This window comes from Spermophilus citellus (assembly GCF_964194105.1).
Source record: "Spermophilus citellus genome assembly, chromosome: 5".
In the NCBI taxonomy this organism is placed as follows: domain Eukaryota; kingdom Metazoa; phylum Chordata; class Mammalia; order Rodentia; family Sciuridae; genus Spermophilus; species Spermophilus citellus.
In genome coordinates this window covers 144,645,817-144,664,936 of record NC_138186.1, presented here as the reverse complement: position 1 = coordinate 144,664,936, position 19,120 = coordinate 144,645,817, and the positions used below count along the sequence as shown (strand labels likewise).

The following is a 19,120-nucleotide window of genomic DNA, read 5'->3' as shown; positions in this document are numbered from 1 at the left end:
GTTATGGGGTGAGATTTACTTTTGAATCGGGGACTTTTTAGTTAAATAGATTCCATTCTGTAATGGAGAGAGACCTCACCTCGTCAACCGAGTGCAACTGAATGGGACAAAAAGCCCACCTCTCCCAGACAAGAGGGAACTGTCCAGTGAACTACCTTTGGATTTCATCTACAACATTGATTCTTCCTGGCTCCACAGCACACTGCCTTGGGACTCAAACTAGAACACTTTCCTGGATCTCTAGCTCCTCCCAGCCAACCCTGCCCAATCCTGTGAGCCAATAGCTGACAGGCAAGTGCAGGGAAGAAGCAGAGGCCCTGCAGGGGGTGAGTGTGTGCTACTGGATGCCAGCCCCTGGTCAAAGCGCAGGACAGGCTTCTGAGTTTACAGGCAGGAAGGGATGATTAGTGTTGGTGGAGCCCCAGGAACCCCGCGCTCTGAGGAATTCTGAGCGCTTGGGTCATAATTGACCCCGGCAACGCCCGAGGACGTTCGGGGCACAGAAGTGGATGGTGATGGACGCGCTTTTCAGAGCTGGTCCGATGGATCACTGAAGTGGCCACGATGTGGTCCTGGTTTGGAGGCCTGGGCTCAGGCTTGGGCCACTTCTTGGGTCAGGTGGGGAGCAGCTTGGCTTTCCTCACCGGCCATAGCTCCAGCTTCGCCAGGGAAATGCTTCTGGGTGACTTAGGAGACCCAGAAGCAGCTTTACATCATTGTTGGAGAAAGGAAATGGAAACTACTGATTCCACACTAAGATGTGAGAATGAAAGACTGAAAGAGTATTGTACTGACCTGGAAGAAAAGCATGAAGCATCAGAGCTACAAATAAACCATCAGTCTGTAAGTTACCAAAATCAACTGCAACAGAAAGAGGTAGAGATCAGCCATCTTAAAGCAGGACAGATTGTACTGCAAGATCAGATCTTCCAACTACAGGCAGCCGCTCAATCAGTACACTCGGGAGCTTGTGGTGTGCCAACAACAACTGCACCGGCTCCGTTCGGTTCCCTGATCAGTAGTCATTTTTCAGCCTTTCGTGATGACGACATGGACTCTAGTGACATAATCTCATCACGACAAGAAACAAACAGATTATCAACTGAAGCTGCAAAACATGAATCTGAAGTTGGCCACTCGAGGCAGATTGCTGAGGCTCAGGGAACACACCATTCTGACTCAAGTGAAATCTGCAAAGTACAAAATACTATCAAGACTCTTCAACCAAACCAAAGCCCAGACATACATGATCATCAGCATGAAATTTCAGTTTGGGAGCAGAGTTCTACTGTGGCAGAAAAGGGAAAAATCCTTCCTCAGAGCTCAGCAGTGGAAGAAGTGTTCAGGCTTCAACAAGCCCTGGCTGATGCGGAGAAGGAAATCGTGAGACTAAATGGTTTAAACCAGGATAACCGTCTTGCTGAAGACCATCTGAAACTTAAAATGCATGCTGAAGCTTTAGAAAAAGAGAAGGCATCACTGAGTCAAGAAAAAGAGGAACTTCAGATGTCACTGTCAAAATTGAGCTGTGACTACCAAGTCATGAAAAACAGAGCTTCAACAGACATGAATTTGAATGTACAATTACTAGACTTAAAACTTCACTTGAAGGCAAAGGAGGAAGAACTGAATCAGACTATCAATGAAAAGAAAATGCTGATAGCTGAGTTAGAAGAACTGGATCATCAGAATCAGGAAGCTACAAAGCACATGATTTTGATACAAGAGGAGCTATCAAAACAACAAAATGAAGGAGACCTTGTCATCAAGAAGTTGGAACAAGATCTAGATGATGAAAAAAAGAGAGTTCATCAACTTGAGGATGATCAAATGAACATATCCCAAGAGTTGCATGTGCAGAAGGAGAAGTTAACTGAGGACGCACAGAGCCTCAGTGATTTGCATTTAACTAAGCAGAAGCTTGAAGGTAAAGTAGAAGATTTAGTAGATCAGCTAAATCAGTCACAAAAAAATAGTTTAAACATCCAGCAGGAAAACCTTGGGCTTAAGGATCACATTAGACAACTTGAAGATGAGCTGTCTGGATTTAAGAGCAAGTATCGAACTTCTCTGAATGAAGACTCTAACAGTCATTGTAAGGATGACATGCTTAAAGAACGAGAAGCTGAAGTTAGCAACTTAAGGCAAAATCTTTCTGAAGAGGAACAGCTCAATGAAAATTTAAAGAAAGTTGCTGTTGAACTCAAAACGGAAAATGAAATGTTGATTTTAGCACGTGACGATGTAAGGCGTAAGTTGGAAGAATCTATTGCTGCTTACAATCAAATCTCTCAAGAAAAAGACACTATCACGGAGACTCTCAAAAGAGACAAAGAAGAGATTGAAGCCAAACTGCACCAGGCAGAAAAAAGACTGTTGGAAGAAGCAAATAATCACAGGCAGACTATTCAGGAACTCTCCAATGCACATAATTTGGATACCTCTGCCTTAAAGCTGAAACACGAATGTGCAGTTCAACTCAGCCAAGAGAAGGACTTTGAAATAGCAGGACTCAAAAAGAATATTGAGCAAATGACTGCTGATGAAAAAGAAACTGATGAAATTTTGGCATCTTATGTAGACGAACAGGAGCGATTGATACAAGTCATAAATGAGAAAGAAGTTTTTATTGAAAAACTCGAAGAAAAAAGTTCACAACTACAAAAGGATTTAGATAAGTGTTCTCAGGCTTTAGGAGAAAATGAAACTTTAAGGCAATCCATGGAAAGAAAGGACAGAAGTCTTACCTACATGAGAGCAGAAAACAACTATCTGCGAGTAGAATTGGAAATACTTGGGGAACAGCACAATCAAGCTGTACCAGTGGCTGAGCCGACAGCTCTTGATGCTGTCACAGAACTAGAATTGGAGGTATCTCAACTGAATATAGTCAAAAATCATCTGGAAGATGAAATTCAAGACCATCTGAATATCATTGAAAACCAGAACCAGCGTAAAATGCAACTACTTCAGTCTTTACAGGAGCAGAAGGAGGAAATGGATGAATTTAAGTACAAATATGAGCAGATGAATGCTGCGCATAGCCAGTTAATTTTAGAAAAAGAGGAGGAAATTAAGAACTTGCAGAAGACTATTGAAGAACTAAAAGCCCAGTTGCCTGGAGAGAAAGGAGATGCTCAAACATTGAATTCTGATATTTTTCAAGAGACCAAAGTAAAAATCCTAAGAGAAAAAGAGGTTCAACACTTACGGGACCAAGAATTACGCCTAAACCGGGAGCTAGAAAGGCTACGCAGCCATCTCTTGGAATCAGAAGAGTCTTACACCCAGGAAATTTTGGCTGCAGAAGACAAAGAAAAACAGTCAATAGCTGAATGGAAGAACAAGGCCGAAAAGCTGGAAGGAGAAGTATCATCACTGCAGGAACGTTTGGATGAAGCAAATGCTCTGTTGGATTCTGCTTCCAGACTGAGAGAAGACTTAGATCTCAAGGAAGAACAGATGGAAGAACTGAAAAAACAAAACGAGCTCCGAAAAGAAATGTTGGACCATGCACAACAGAAATTGTCGACTTTGGTCAACAGCGCAGAAGGAAAAGTGGACAAAGTCCTCATGCGAAACCTTTTTATTGGTCATTTCCAGACACCAAAGGACAAACGTCGTGAAGTATTGCAGTTGACGGGGAGCATCCTGGACATTCCACAGGACGAAATGGAGCAGCTGTTGAATAAAGATCACGGTGGTGTCAGTAAGTGGATGAGTTGTTTTGGTTCCACGTTCTGCAGCTGTGCCTCTTAGTAACCTAGCTGGAGTTGGACTTGGTGGACCTGGGCATCCTCTTGTTAAACCCACTGCAGATTTCATGCCCACCTTTACACCACTGCCAGTGTCCCTGGACAATAGTGCCAGAGTTGTACTCCAGGATCTTCTAAATATTTAGCATTTGAAAGAAGCCATAACCCTTTTTTACGTTTTACAGCATGGCCTTTTGAAAAAGTACTCATGTGTTTGTAGACAAAAAGAGAAAGCAAAAAAGCTGGTATATGTAAGTGTATAGCTGCTAGGTATTTTATTTTATTTTTTCAGTTGTTGTTGTTGTGATTTTTTGCTATAGTACTCTTTAAAAAATTTGTTTTGTTTTTTGTAGCACTTTTTGTTTCTAGAATTTTGTTCCAATGCAGCAGATAATCATCACCAGTTATCAATTCTGATGTACTTTTGGGAGCAACTGTACAGAGCAGCCTTCTTGAACCACTAGTTCCAACCTCTTTTTTTTAAAACAATAATAATATTTCTTAAATTTAATGGCATTAAGGTAAAAACGATACATGTAATTACAGGAAACAAGAAAAATCCAACCCATAAGAAGGATGTCTCAGATTTAGAGTACATGAAAACCAAACATAATGTTGCAAAAAGTTGAGAATATTTAGTTTATCCAAGATAACATTGTACAACTACCACGCGAAAATTCCAATGGGGAGGACCTAAACATGAAGCTTAGTGGATAAATTCTAAGATGCTTTGAATCCAAATTCTATGACCCCTATCCATTTTGCTTATTTCCATTTCTATACGAAAGTCACTTCACATTAATTCAGTTTTCCACATGATAAATATGTCCAGAAGGAAGAGTATTTTTATGAGTCAACCCCGAAGTGGGACCACAGGATCCATTGCCAATGGAAAAGTTAATTAGTAAGAATGTATCATTAAATATCTGGACTGCTTATCTACATACTATTGGGGGCTCTACAATAATTCTCATAAACACATTTTATAAAACATTTGATCAAAACAAGTTGGGGAGAGAAATAAGCTAACAACAGTTTTTGAAAGATGAAAAGCTTTAAAATAGGAGTAGTTATAACCTTTTGATAAATTAACGTAAAAGATGAATCAAAAGTTTCCAGCTTAAGTAGGTGAAATCAGAGAAGAGAAAAAGCAGATTGCATAGCACATACTTCTCTGACACCTGTAGTTTCTAAAACCATTCAGAACATTTTTGTTAAAATTAATTTAAACAAAATTTAATATATTTTTAAATATAAATTATATCATTTAATATAAATTAACCTAATTTAAATCAATTTTATTAGTAGTATTATTTAAATTTCTTTTATTAATACTATGGTTTGATTTAAATTTATTTTATTAATTGATATTGTTTATTAACTTATATTAAATTATAGTATGATTTATATTTAAAAACTCATTAAATTTTATTTAAATTAATACAATTTAACAAAGTAAATTTAACATAATATAGGTTGAATTATTTAATTTTAATTTTAATAATAATGCTCTTAGTTGTTTTGGAAATTACAGGTGGCAGGGAAGTATTAGCTATATTATCTTCTTTTTTCTCCTCTTTGATTTTACCTAACTTAAGCTAGAACCTTTTGGTTTATCTTTTGTTTTACTTTACAAAAATAAAAAAAGGAAGAAAAACACCTAGTAGCTACACACATATCAGCTTTTCCTTTCTTATTTCTAAATTTCACCTTAACATTTACATTATTTTACCAAAATTAAGATGCCATCAGTTGTTACTCCTGAGAAGAATATCAAAGTATATATTTTGCTTCGACCTGCCAAATTACTTGGAATCTTATTCCAGTAGACTTCACAGGGTTGGGAAAAGCAGAGTTCAGATGTGTCATGAGAGATTTTTATATATTCGGCTCACTCCATTGTGTCTAGGTGAGCCTTTGGGTTTCAATGCCTGGAAACACACTTCTTATATTTCAGAATTGAAGAGCTCTTGGAAACAGCGACCTCACTGCATTCTTGAGAAAAATATGTTATACGGGTACTCAGAAAATTACAAAGATTAATATAGATTCAAGATTCTTTTTAAGACAAGGGGTTTAATGGAGAAAACAGCAAGATAGCCTTAGAAATTTCATACTCCCTGCATTCTTAGGAAAAGCTTCTATATTGTAAAGAATAACACCAAACAGAAAAGTTCCTAAGAAAATATTGTGCTTTCAGTTTCCTTGTCTCATAAATTTTATTAAAGTTTCATTAAAGACCCTGTATTTGCTAGCCTTTTTATTAAATACTTTTTTGAGATATTCTATTAATGTCTATGACTGGATTTTATTTGGTCTCACATTAATGTCGCTCCCTGTGACAAAGGGTACATGGGAGGCAGGCAGGATCAGCCTGTCCTCTCCGAGGCACCAGCTGTCGGAACCAGGCTCTGACAGAGGTAGTGAAGGGCACTAGCGTCTCCTGGACTGAGCGAGAGGGTAAGTATCTGAGTAATATTAATTGTGTATAAATGCCACATTTTTTTATGCATTCATCTACTAAGTTGTTTCCACAATTTAGCTAATGTGAATTTTGCTGCTATAAACATTGATGTGGCTGTGTCCCTGTAGTATGCAGTTTTTAAGTCCTTTGGGTATAGATCAAAAAGAGGGATAGCTAGGTCAAATGGTGGTTCTATTCCCAAATTTCCAAGGAATCTCCAAACTGCTCTCCATATTGGCTCCACCAATCTACAGTCCCACCGACAGTGTAGGAGTGTACATTTTTCCTGAAATCCTCACCAACACTTATCGTTGTTGTCTTCATCATAGCTGCCATTTTCAAAAATCGCTGACATTCTAACTGGAGTGAGGTGCAATTAAACCCCTAGCTCTCACCATGCACAAAACTCCACTCAAATGAATCAAGGACCTACGAATAAAACCAGAGAGCTTGCATGTAACAGAAGAAAAAGTAGGCCCTAATTCCAATCATATGGGATTAGTCCCAAAATTCCTTAATAAGACTCCTAGAGCACAAGAATTAAAATCAAGTATCAATAAATGAGATAGATTCAAACTAAAAAAGTTTCTTCTCCACAAAACAAACAATCTGGGAGGTGAATAGAGATCCTACATCTTGGGAGAAAATTTTTGCCCCATCACACATCAGATAGAGCACTAATCTCTAGGGCATAGAAAGAACTCACAAATCTGAATAACACACACACACACACACACACACACACACAAACAAACAAATAAATAAATAAAATAATATAACCTGGGCATCCTCTTTTTAAACCCATCGCAGATTTCAAGCCCACCTTCACACCACTGCCAGTGTCCCCGGACAACAGTGCCAGACTTGTACTCTAGAATCTTCTAAATATTTAGCACTTTAAAGAAGCCATAACCCTTTTTGATGTTTTACAGCATGGCCTTTTGCAAAAGAACTCTGTATTTGTAGACAAAAAGAGAAAGAAAAAAAGCTGATATATATATATGTATATAGATACTAGGTTTTTTTTTTTTTGCTTCTTGTAGTTTTTTTTTTTTTTTTTTTTTTTTGCTATAGCTCTTTCTAAAAATTTTGTTTTGTTTGCTGTAGCACTTTTTGTTTATAAAATTTTGCTCCAGTGTAGCAGGTAATCATCACCAGTCTTCAATTCTGATGTACTTTTGTAAGCAACTGTACAGAGCAGCATTAGTGAACCATTAGCTCCAAACTCTTTTTTTTTAAATGATTATATTTGTTAAATTTAATGGCATTAAGATAAAAATGATACATTTAAATAACAGGAAAGATGAAAAATCCAAACCACCTGAGGGAGATCTCAGATTTAGAGAAGAAGAAAACCAAATATGATGTTGCAAAATGTTGAGAATATTTAGTTTATCCCAAATAACCTGGTACAAGTACTAAAAGAAAATTCCAGTGCAGAGGGCCTTATCATGAAGCTTAGTGGATAAATTCTAAGATACTTTTAATCCAAATACTATGACCCCTATCCATTTTACTTATTTCCATTTCTATAGAAAAGTCACCTCACATTAATTCAGTTTTCCAGATGTTAAATATGTCCAGAAGTAAGAGTATTTTTATGAGTCAACCCCAAAGTGGAATCACATGATCCATTGCCAATGGAAAAGTTACTTAGTAAGAATATTTCATTAAATATCTGGACTGTTTATCTACATACTTTGGGGGCTCTACAATAATGCCTCTCAACACATTTTTTAAAACATTTGATCAAAAAAATTGGGGGAGAGAAAGAAGCTAACATCAGTTTTTGAAAGATGAAAGGCTTTAAAAAAGGAGTAGTTTCAACCTTTTCGTAAATTAAGGTAAAAGATAATCAAAAGTTCCTAGCTTAAGTAGGTGAAATCAGAGAAGAGCAAAAGCAGATTGCATAGCACATACTTCTCTAACACCTGTAGTTTCTAAAACCATTCAGAATATTTTTATTAAAATTAATTCAAATAAAATTTAATAAATTTTTAAATATAAATTATATTATCATTTAATAAATTGATCTAATTTAAATTTATTTTATTAATTAATATTGTTTAAATTTATTTTATTAATACTATTGTTTGATTTAAATTTATTTTCTTAATTGATTTTTTAAATTAATTTTGATTAAATTTTAGATTGATTTATATTTAAAAGTTCATTAAATTTCATTTAAATTAATACAATTTAACAAAGTCAATTTAAATAACATTTAATATAGATTAAATCATTTAATATTAACTATATAATATAATAAAAAGATTAATAAAATTAATTTTGATAAAAATCCTCTTAGTGGTTTTAGAAACTACAGGTGTCTGAGAAATATTAGCAAAAGCAATTCTAAGCAGGAAGTGTGAATCTGGCGGTATAGCGATACCAGATTTCAAACTGTACTACAGAGCAAGAGTAACCAAAACAGCATGGTACTGGTACCAAAACAGGCGGGTGAACCAATGGTACAGAATAGAGGACACAGAGACCAATCCACAAAATTACAACTTTCTTATATTTGATAAAGGGGCTAAAAGCATGCAATGGAGGAAGGATAGCGTCTTCAACAAATGGTGCTGGGAAAACTGGAAATCCATATACAACAAAATGAAACTGAATCCCTTTCTCTCGCCGTGCACAAAAGTTAACACAAAATGGATCAAAGAGCTTGATATCAAATCAGAGACTCTGCATCTCATAGAAGAAAAAGTTGGCTCCGATCCACATATTGTGGTGCCGGGCTCCAAATTCCTTAATAGGACATCCATAGCACAAGAGTTAATAACAAGAATCAACAAATGGGACTGACTTAAACTAAAAAGTTTTTTTCTTCTTTTTTTTTTTTTTTCCCCTCAGCAAGAGAAACAATAAGAGAGGTAAATAGGGAGCCTACATCCTGGGAACAAATTTTTACTCCTCACACTTCAGATAGAGCCCTAATATCCAGAGTATACAAAGAACTCCAAAAATTAAACCATAAGATAACAAATAACCCAATCAACAAATGGACCAAGGACCTGAACAGACACTTCTCAGAGGAGGACATACAATCAATCAACAAGTACATGAATAAATGCTCACCATCTCTAGCAGTCAGAGAAATGCAAATCAAAACCACCCTGAGATATCACCTCACTCCAGTAAGATTGGCATCCATTATGAAGTCAAACAACAATAAGAACTGGCGAGGATGTGGGGAAAAGGGTACACTTGTACATTGCTGGTGGGACTGCAAATTGGTGCGGTCAATTTGGAAAGCAATATGGAGATTCCTGGGAAAGCTGGGAATGGAACCACCATTTGACCCAGCTATAGCCCTTCTCGGAATATTCCCTGAAGACCTTAAAAGAGCGTACTAATAGGGATACTGCCACATCAGTGTGCACAGCAGCACAATTCACAATAGCTAGACTGTGGAACCCACCTAGATGCCCTTTAGTAGATGAATGGATAAAAAAAAAAAAATGTGGCATTTACACACAATGGAGTATTACGCAGCACTAAGAAATGACAAAATCATGGAATTTGCAGGGAAATGGATGGCATTAGAGCAGGTTATGCTAAGTGAATCTAGCCAATCCCTAAAAAACAAATGCTAAATGTCTTCTTTGATATAAGGAGAGCAACTAAGAACAGAGCAGGGAGGAAGAGCATGAGGAAAAGATTAACATTAAAGAGAGACAAGTGGTGGGAGGGAAAGGGAGAGAGAAGGGAAATCGCATGGAAATGGAAGGAGACCCTCATTGTTACACAAAATTAAATATAAGAGGATGTGAGGGAAAAGGGGGAAAAAAAAAAACAAGGGAGAGAATTGAATTACAGCAGATGGGGTAGAGAGAGAAGATGGGAGGGGAGGGAGAGGAGATAGTAGGCGATAGGAAAGGTACCAGAATACAACAGTCACTAATATGGCATTATGTAGAAACGTGGATGTGTAACCGATGTGATTCTGCAATCTGTATTTGGGGTAAAAATGGGAGTTTATAACCCACTTGAATCAAATGTATGAAAGATGATATGTCAAGAGCTTGGTAATGTTTTGAATAACCAATAAAAAAACATTTTCCCATTTCAAAAAATGACATTGGTGATTTATTGTGATCATTTTGTACACAGCAGAACTACATTTAATTCTTTGTCCTACGTATAAAAGTCACTAGATGCGAAAGCATCTACTTTCACAGTTCGTATATAACATTTATGGACTATCTTAAATTCGTTTTAAAAAATATTTATTATTTAGCCTTTAGTGGACACAACATCTTTATTTTATTTATTTTTTTATGTAGTGCTGAGGATCAAACCCCACGCCTCACGCATGCTAGGTGAACGAGCTGCTACTTGAGCCATATCCCCAACACTCTCTTAAATTCTTATTTTCACCTTGCTTCTTTATGATAATGAGAATTCAAATTTATGGGTAATATATCATTCACTGAACAACTTCTCAGTCCAAATCAATCCTTCTACTATTGTATTGTCACTGGAGTGTTATGTTCATCTTCCTACAAATGTGTGCGGAACATTTCATTGATTATGCCAATTCTTAAAAATACAAATGTGCCGAGCCCTAATATCCAGAGTATACAAAGAACTCAAAAATTGAACATTAAGAAAACAAATAACCCAATCAACAAATGGGCCAAGGACCTGAACAGACACTTCTCAGAGAAGGATATATAATTAATCAAAAAATACACGGAAAAAATGCTCACCATCTCTAGCAATCAGAGAAATGCAAATTAAAACCACTCTAAGATACCATATCAGTCCAGTAAGAATGGCAGCCATTAGGAAGTCAAACAACAACACGTGCTGGCAAGGATGTGGGGGAAAAGGTACACTTGTACACTGCCGGTGGGACTGCAAATCGGTGCAGCCAATTTGGAAAGCATTATGGAGATTCCTTGGAAAGCTGGGAATGGAACCACCAGCTATTCCCCTTCTCGGTCTATTCCCAGAGACCTAAAAAGAGCACACTATAGGGATACAGCTACATCAATGTTCACAGCAGCACAATTCACAATAGCTAGAACGTGGAACCAACCTAGATGCCAGTCAATAGATGAATGGATAAAAAAATGTGGCATTTGTACACAATGGAATATTACTCAGCACTAAAAAATGACAAAATCATGGCATTTGCAGGGAAATGGATGGCATGAGAGCAGATTATGCTAAGTGAAGTTAGCCAATCCCTAGAAAAGAAATGCTGAATGTCTTCTTTCATATAAGGAGGGGGGACTCAAAACAGAGCAGGCTGGAAGAGCATGAAAAGAAGATTACCATTTAGAAGGGACAAGAGGTGGGAGGGAATGGGAGAGAGAAGGGGAATTTCATGGAAATGGAAGGATACCCTCATTGTTATACAAGATTACATATAAGAGGATGTGAGGGGAAAGGGGAAAAAAGGAGAGAAATGAATTACAGTAGATGGGGTAGAGAGAGATTATGGGAGGGGAGGGGAGGAGACAGAAGGGGGGATAGGGAGGGAATAGGAAAGGCAGCAGAATATAACAGACACTAGTATGGCAGTATGTATAAACTCGGATGTATAACCAATGTGATCCTGCAAACTGTACACGTGGTAAAAATAAGAATTCATACCCCACTTGAATCAAATGTATGAAATATGATATGTCAAGATCATTGTAATGTTTTGAGCAACCAATAGAAATTTAAAAAAAGAAACAAGAAGAGACAAGGCCCATATTAAAGAGATTTAAAAATTCTACTGAAATCTATAAGAAAATGTTTGAATGAATTATGAGGTATTAAAAAAAAGTACAAACTTAATATCTTGCATAGAATTTATCACCCTATGTTTATAGACTCAAAAAGCTTTCATTATTTTAATCTTCAACTGTGTTTTAACAAAGCCACATTATTAAGGGCTCTCTACTTCTGGCTTATTCTTTCTTACTTAGTCTTTTCCCCCATATGCGATCCTCACCACCACAGTCATCAATGGCTGACCTTGCATTATAATTCAAGGATCACTCTATGTAACATCTTCCCCATTGATTGACTGTATTCAATTGCACTTCATAGCAGGAAATGTATATAACACAGCTTTATGTTGTTCACAATATCTACCACAATACCTTGTACTTTGGGGGCACTGAATACATGTATAAGGATATACTTATGATTATTGGATGCTTTTTGTCACATGTGTTCGCGAATGAGCCAGGGTTTGCCCTCCATATCCCCCCTAGTTTCCAGGAATATTCCAAACATATTTACAAGAAGAGAAATGCTTTTATTTGGATGGTCAGTTTTGAATGCAGTAGGTAGGTATCTCTCTCAGATTGAAATATAAAATGACAAACAGCTGTGGTCAGAGTGAACCATGCTAGAAGACTGAATCTGAGTGATCAGAAATGCCTTTCAGCAGTAGGAGCAACAACCACTGGAACCAGATTCAAGCCAAATGTGATAGGTCTTACACTGAAAAAGGATCATTATTTGTGATTTAAAACAATAAACAAACACAGAACACCTAAAGAGAAGGAGGCACCCTGCTATAATTTGGATCTGGAATGTTGCCCAAAGGTCATGTGTTGAAAGCTTGGACCCCAATGTAACAGCATTCAGAACGGACTCTACAGAAAGGTGAATTGAATCCTGGGCTCTAACCTCATCTGTGGATCAATCCACTGATGGGTTCACGATTGGACAGGACTATTGGGAGTTGGTAAAAACTGTGGGCGGTAGGGCCTAGTTGGAGGGTAGGTCATTGGAGTTGATTCCCTGGAAGGGTACATCATATTCCTCAGTCCTCTCTTCCCCTCACCTGATCTCCGTGATCTCCATGAGTTGATCCCCTGATCTCCATGAGTTGAGCAGCTCTGTTTTGAAGCCAGGCTCTCTGCCATGGTAATCTGCCTCACTTCAGGCCACAGCAATGGAGCCTGAAATTGAACCAAAATAAATATTTACTCATTTAATTTTCTCAGGTATGTTGTCAAAGTGATGAAAAAGTCTTCTAACACACACACACACACACACACACACACACACACACACAGGAGGAATGGTCTAAAGGGAGAAAAGGACACTTGGTATTGTTGATGCCTTCTTCAACAGTAGACACAGCTGGGGTACAGCGTGGATTCGCACTTCAGCAGATGCTAAAAGGGGCTTAAATTTTTATATTAGTCTTTTATGAGGAGAGATTGACTAACACAGGCCTGATTTCTCTCTCAGATTTGGAGATGAATAAGAAGGACCAAGAAGATTTCCTTTTCTGGCACAGCACACAAATGCAGTCACTAGTTTCTGATACCAATCTGAGTAATTATGTCTACTTGCTCTATCTTGAAGGCAAGAGACATTATGAGGTGATTAATATAATCCTTAGAATCTATTTAACCATTAATTTTCCAAAAATTCTGCCTTTTTTTGAATTTTATTTCTGCCACCTTGAGGTTTTGTTCCCTGAACAGACATATAGAAAGAACAGCTCAAGGAAAAGAGTCTCCTGAATATGGGCTCTGGGAAGAGAGTAATGGGAGCAAACCCAAACCCCTTCTAAAGGGTAATGAGGAAAATGATCCTAAACAAAACAAAAAGCAAATATGAACAAAGTGGCAGCAGGCTCTATTTGTTGGCCACTTTCTCTGCACCAGCCATCAGGTGAGAACTACACACTATGTTCTCATTTACTGTTCAACTCATGCTTGTGAGAGAGGTTTTCTAAATGCATTCTGTCAGTTTAGCTCCAAAATTGCTTTGGTCCCAACTGGTATGTCTGTTACAGCCCACGTGCTTCATCTCTTTGCTTTCTCCCCAACTCTACAAAACTGCCTCCTCATTAACTTGTTGGAATTTAAACACCTTGGAAACCAGGGCCTTATCTTAACTCCTTCTGATCCTTAGAGGTATGGGAATTAAATTTAGGATTGTTACTCCATCGTAGAAAATTTCTCAACTTTTTATTTCACTCTGTACTGTTTAAACCTGGATGATATTTGGCATTGATAAACAACAATAGGTTAAGTGAACATCAACCTGTTGGCTCTAAAACAAATTTTCTTAAGTGAAATTTAAGTGGAATTTTTGAGCACTTCAATAAACTCAAATCAGAATTAACAAGGACCAAATAATATTAAAATGAACTCGAAAATTTATAGATTAACAGCAAAAATTTATTTTTGGAAAGGGTAAAGATGGTTCTTTAGTGACATTTAATCCATATTATAATTTGAATTCTGAGAATGATTAAGACTTTGTGATGGTTAATTTTACATGTTAACTCGTCCGGGCTACGATGCCCAGACACTTGGCCAACTTTTATTCTGGGTGTGTCTGTGCTGGTGTTATGGGGTGAGATTTACTTTTGAATCGGGGACTTTTTAGTTAAATAGATTCCATTCTGTAATGGAGAGAGACCTCACCTCGTCAACCGAGTGCAACTGAATGGGACAAAAAGCCCACCTCTCCCAGACAAGAGGGAACTGTCCAGTGAACTACCTTTGGATTTCATCTACAACATTGATTCTTCCTGGCTCCACAGCACACTGCCTTGGGACTCAAACTAGAACACTTTCCTGGATCTCTAGCTCCTCCCAGCCAACCCTGCCCAATCCTGTGAGCCAATAGCTGACAGGCAAGTGCAGGGAAGAAGCAGAGGCCCTGCAGGGGGTGAGTGTGTGCTACTGGATGCCAGCCCCTGGTCAAAGCGCAGGACAGGCTTCTGAGTTTACAGGCAGGAAGGGATGATTAGTGTTGGTGGAGCCCCAGGAACCCCGCGCTCTGAGGAATTCTGAGCGCTTGGGTCATAATTGACCCCGGCAACGCCCGAGGACGTTCGGGGCACAGAAGTGGATGGTGATGGACGCGCTTTTCAGAGCTGGTCCGATGGATCACTGAAGTGGCCACGATGTGGTCCTGGTTTGGAGGCCTGGGCTCAGGCTTGGGCCACTTCTTGGGTCAGGTGGGGAGCAGCTTGGCTTTCCTCACCGGCCATAGCTCCAGCTTCGCCAGGGAAATGCTTCTGGGTGACTTAGGAGACCCAGAAGCAGCTTTACATCATTGTTGGAGAAAGGAAATGGAAACTACTGATTCCACACTAAGATGTGAGAATGAAAGACTGAAAGAGTATTGTACTGACCTGGAAGAAAAGCATGAAGCATCAGAGCTACAAATAAACCATCAGTCTGTAAGTTACCAAAATCAACTGCAACAGAAAGAGGTAGAGATCAGCCATCTTAAAGCAGGACAGATTGTACTGCAAGATCAGATCTTCCAACTACAGGCAGCCGCTCAATCAGTACACTCGGGAGCTTGTGGTGTGCCAACAACAACTGCACCGGCTCCGTTCGGTTCCCTGATCAGTAGTCATTTTTCAGCCTTTCGTGATGACGACATGGACTCTAGTGACATAATCTCATCACGACAAGAAACAAACAGATTATCAACTGAAGCTGCAAAACATGAATCTGAAGTTGGCCACTCGAGGCAGATTGCTGAGGCTCAGGGAACACACCATTCTGACTCAAGTGAAATCTGCAAAGTACAAAATACTATCAAGACTCTTCAACCAAACCAAAGCCCAGACATACATGATCATCAGCATGAAATTTCAGTTTGGGAGCAGAGTTCTACTGTGGCAGAAAAGGGAAAAATCCTTCCTCAGAGCTCAGCAGTGGAAGAAGTGTTCAGGCTTCAACAAGCCCTGGCTGATGCGGAGAAGGAAATCGTGAGACTAAATGGTTTAAACCAGGATAACCGTCTTGCTGAAGACCATCTGAAACTTAAAATGCATGCTGAAGCTTTAGAAAAAGAGAAGGCATCACTGAGTCAAGAAAAAGAGGAACTTCAGATGTCACTGTCAAAATTGAGCTGTGACTACCAAGTCATGAAAAACAGAGCTTCAACAGACATGAATTTGAATGTACAATTACTAGACTTAAAACTTCACTTGAAGGCAAAGGAGGAAGAACTGAATCAGACTATCAATGAAAAGAAAATGCTGATAGCTGAGTTAGAAGAACTGGATCATCAGAATCAGGAAGCTACAAAGCACATGATTTTGATACAAGAGGAGCTATCAAAACAACAAAATGAAGGAGACCTTGTCATCAAGAAGTTGGAACAAGATCTAGATGATGAAAAAAAGAGAGTTCATCAACTTGAGGATGATCAAATGAACATATCCCAAGAGTTGCATGTGCAGAAGGAGAAGTTAACTGAGGACGCACAGAGCCTCAGTGATTTGCATTTAACTAAGCAGAAGCTTGAAGGTAAAGTAGAAGATTTAGTAGATCAGCTAAATCAGTCACAAAAAAATAGTTTAAACATCCAGCAGGAAAACCTTGGGCTTAAGGATCACATTAGACAACTTGAAGATGAGCTGTCTGGATTTAAGAGCAAGTATCGAACTTCTCTGAATGAAGACTCTAACAGTCATTGTAAGGATGACATGCTTAAAGAACGAGAAGCTGAAGTTAGCAACTTAAGGCAAAATCTTTCTGAAGAGGAACAGCTCAATGAAAATTTAAAGAAAGTTGCTGTTGAACTCAAAACGGAAAATGAAATGTTGATTTTAGCACGTGACGATGTAAGGCGTAAGTTGGAAGAATCTATTGCTGCTTACAATCAAATCTCTCAAGAAAAAGACACTATCACGGAGACTCTCAAAAGAGACAAAGAAGAGATTGAAGCCAAACTGCACCAGGCAGAAAAAAGACTGTTGGAAGAAGCAAATAATCACAGGCAGACTATTCAGGAACTCTCCAATGCACATAATTTGGATACCTCTGCCTTAAAGCTGAAACACGAATGTGCAGTTCAACTCAGCCAAGAGAAGGACTTTGAAATAGCAGGACTCAAAAAGAATATTGAGCAAATGACTGCTGATGAAAAAGAAACTGATGAAATTTTGGCATCTTATGTAGACGAACAGGAGCGATTGATACAAGTCATAAATGAGAAAGAAGTTTTTATTGAAAAACTCGAAGAAAAAAGTTCACAACTACAAAAGGATTTAGATAAGTGTTCTCAGGCTTTAGGAGAAAATGAAACTTTAAGGCAATCCATGGAAAGAAAGGACAGAAGTCTTACCTACATGAGAGCAGAAAACAACTATCTGCGAGTAGAATTGGAAATACTTGGGGAACAGCACAATCAAGCTGTACCAGTGGCTGAGCCGACAGCTCTTGATGCTGTCACAGAACTAGAATTGGAGGTATCTCAACTGAATATAGTCAAAAATCATCTGGAAGATGAAATTCAAGACCATCTGAATATCATTGAAAACCAGAACCAGCGTAAAATGCAACTACTTCAGTCTTTACAGGAGCAGAAGGAGGAAATGGATGAATTTAAGTACAAATATGAGCAGATGAATGCTGCGCATAGCCAGTTAATTTTAGAAAAAGAGGAGGAAATTAAGAACTTGCAGAAGACTATTGAAGAACTAAAAGCCCAGTTGCCTGGAGAGAAAGGAGATGCTCAAACATTGAATTCTGATATTTTTCAAGAGACCAAAGTAAAAATCCTAAGAGAAAAAGAGGTTCAACACTTACGGGACCAAGAATTACGCCTAAACCGGGAGCTAGAAAGGCTACGCAGCCATCTCTTGGAATCAGAAGAGTCTTACACCCAGGAAATTTTGGCTGCAGAAGACAAAGAAAAACAGTCAATAGCTGAATGGAAGAACAAGGCCGAAAAGCTGGAAGGAGAAGTATCATCACTGCAGGAACGTTTGGATGAAGCAAATGCTCTGTTGGATTCTGCTTCCAGACTGAGAGAAGACTTAGATCTCAAGGAAGAACAGATGGAAGAACTGAAAAAACAAAACGAGCTCCGAAAAGAAATGTTGGACCATGCACAACAGAAATTGTCGACTTTGGTCAACAGCGCAGAAGGAAAAGTGGACAAAGTCCTCATGCGAAACCTTTTTATTGGTCATTTCCAGACACCAAAGGACAAACGTCGTGAAGTATTGCAGTTGACGGGGAGCATCCTGGACATTCCACAGGACGAAATGGAGCAGCTGTTGAATAAAGATCACGGTGGTGTCAGTAAGTGGATGAGTTGTTTTGGTTCCACGTTCTGCAGCTGTGCCTCTTAGTAACCTAGCTGGAGTTGGACTTGGTGGACCTGGGCATCCTCTTGTTAAACCCACTGCAGATTTCATGCCCACCTTTACACCACTGCCAGTGTCCCTGGACAATAGTGCCAGAGTTGTACTCCAGGATCTTCTAAATATTTAGCATTTGAAAGAAGCCATAACCCTTTTTTACGTTTTACAGCATGGCCTTTTGAAAAAGTACTCATGTGTTTGTAGACAAAAAGAGAAAGCAAAAAAGCTGGTATATGTAAGTGTATAGCTGCTAGGTATTTTATTTTATTTTTTCAGTTGTTGTTGTTGTGATTTTTTGCTATAGTACTCTTTAAAAAATTTGTTTTGTTTTTTGTAGCACTTTTTGTTTCTAGAATTTTGTTCCAATGCAGCAGATAATCATCACCAGTTATCAATTCTGATGTACTTTTGGGAGCAACTGTACAGAGCAGCCTTCTTGAACCACTAGTTCCAACCTCTTTTTTTTAAAACAATAATAATATTTCTTAAATTTAATGGCATTAAGGTAAAAACGATACATGTAATTACAGGAAACAAGAAAAATCCAACCCATAAGAAGGATGTCTCAGATTTAGAGTACATGAAAACCAAACATAATGTTGCAAAAAGTTGAGAATATTTAGTTTATCCAAGATAACATTGTACAACTACCACGCGAAAATTCCAATGGGGAGGACCTAAACATGAAGCTTAGTGGGTAAATTCTAAGATGCTTTGAATCCAAATTCTATGACCCCTATCCATTTTGCTTATTTCCATTTCTATACGAAAGTCACTTCACATTAATTCAGTTTTCCACATGAT

At 38.2% G+C, this 19,120-nt stretch overlaps 1 protein-coding gene across 1 annotated transcript in view; it reads left to right on the top strand.

Annotated features, from left to right (window-relative positions):
* LOC308649516 (thyroid receptor-interacting protein 11-like) overlaps positions 1-18,341 on the top strand; it is a 32,349-nt gene extending 14,008 nt beyond the window's left edge. The window contains exons 3-6 of the mRNA XM_081295054.1: positions 1,298-3,297; positions 3,604-3,709; positions 17,328-17,416; positions 17,789-18,341. Coding sequence (XP_081151180.1) covers positions 1,298-3,297; positions 3,604-3,709; positions 17,328-17,416; positions 17,789-18,304 — 2,711 coding nt within the window. The 3' untranslated portion in view covers positions 18,305-18,341. The remainder of the gene's footprint in view (positions 1-1,297; positions 3,298-3,603; positions 3,710-17,327; positions 17,417-17,788) is intronic.
* Positions 18,342-19,120: the final 779 nt, after the last annotated feature.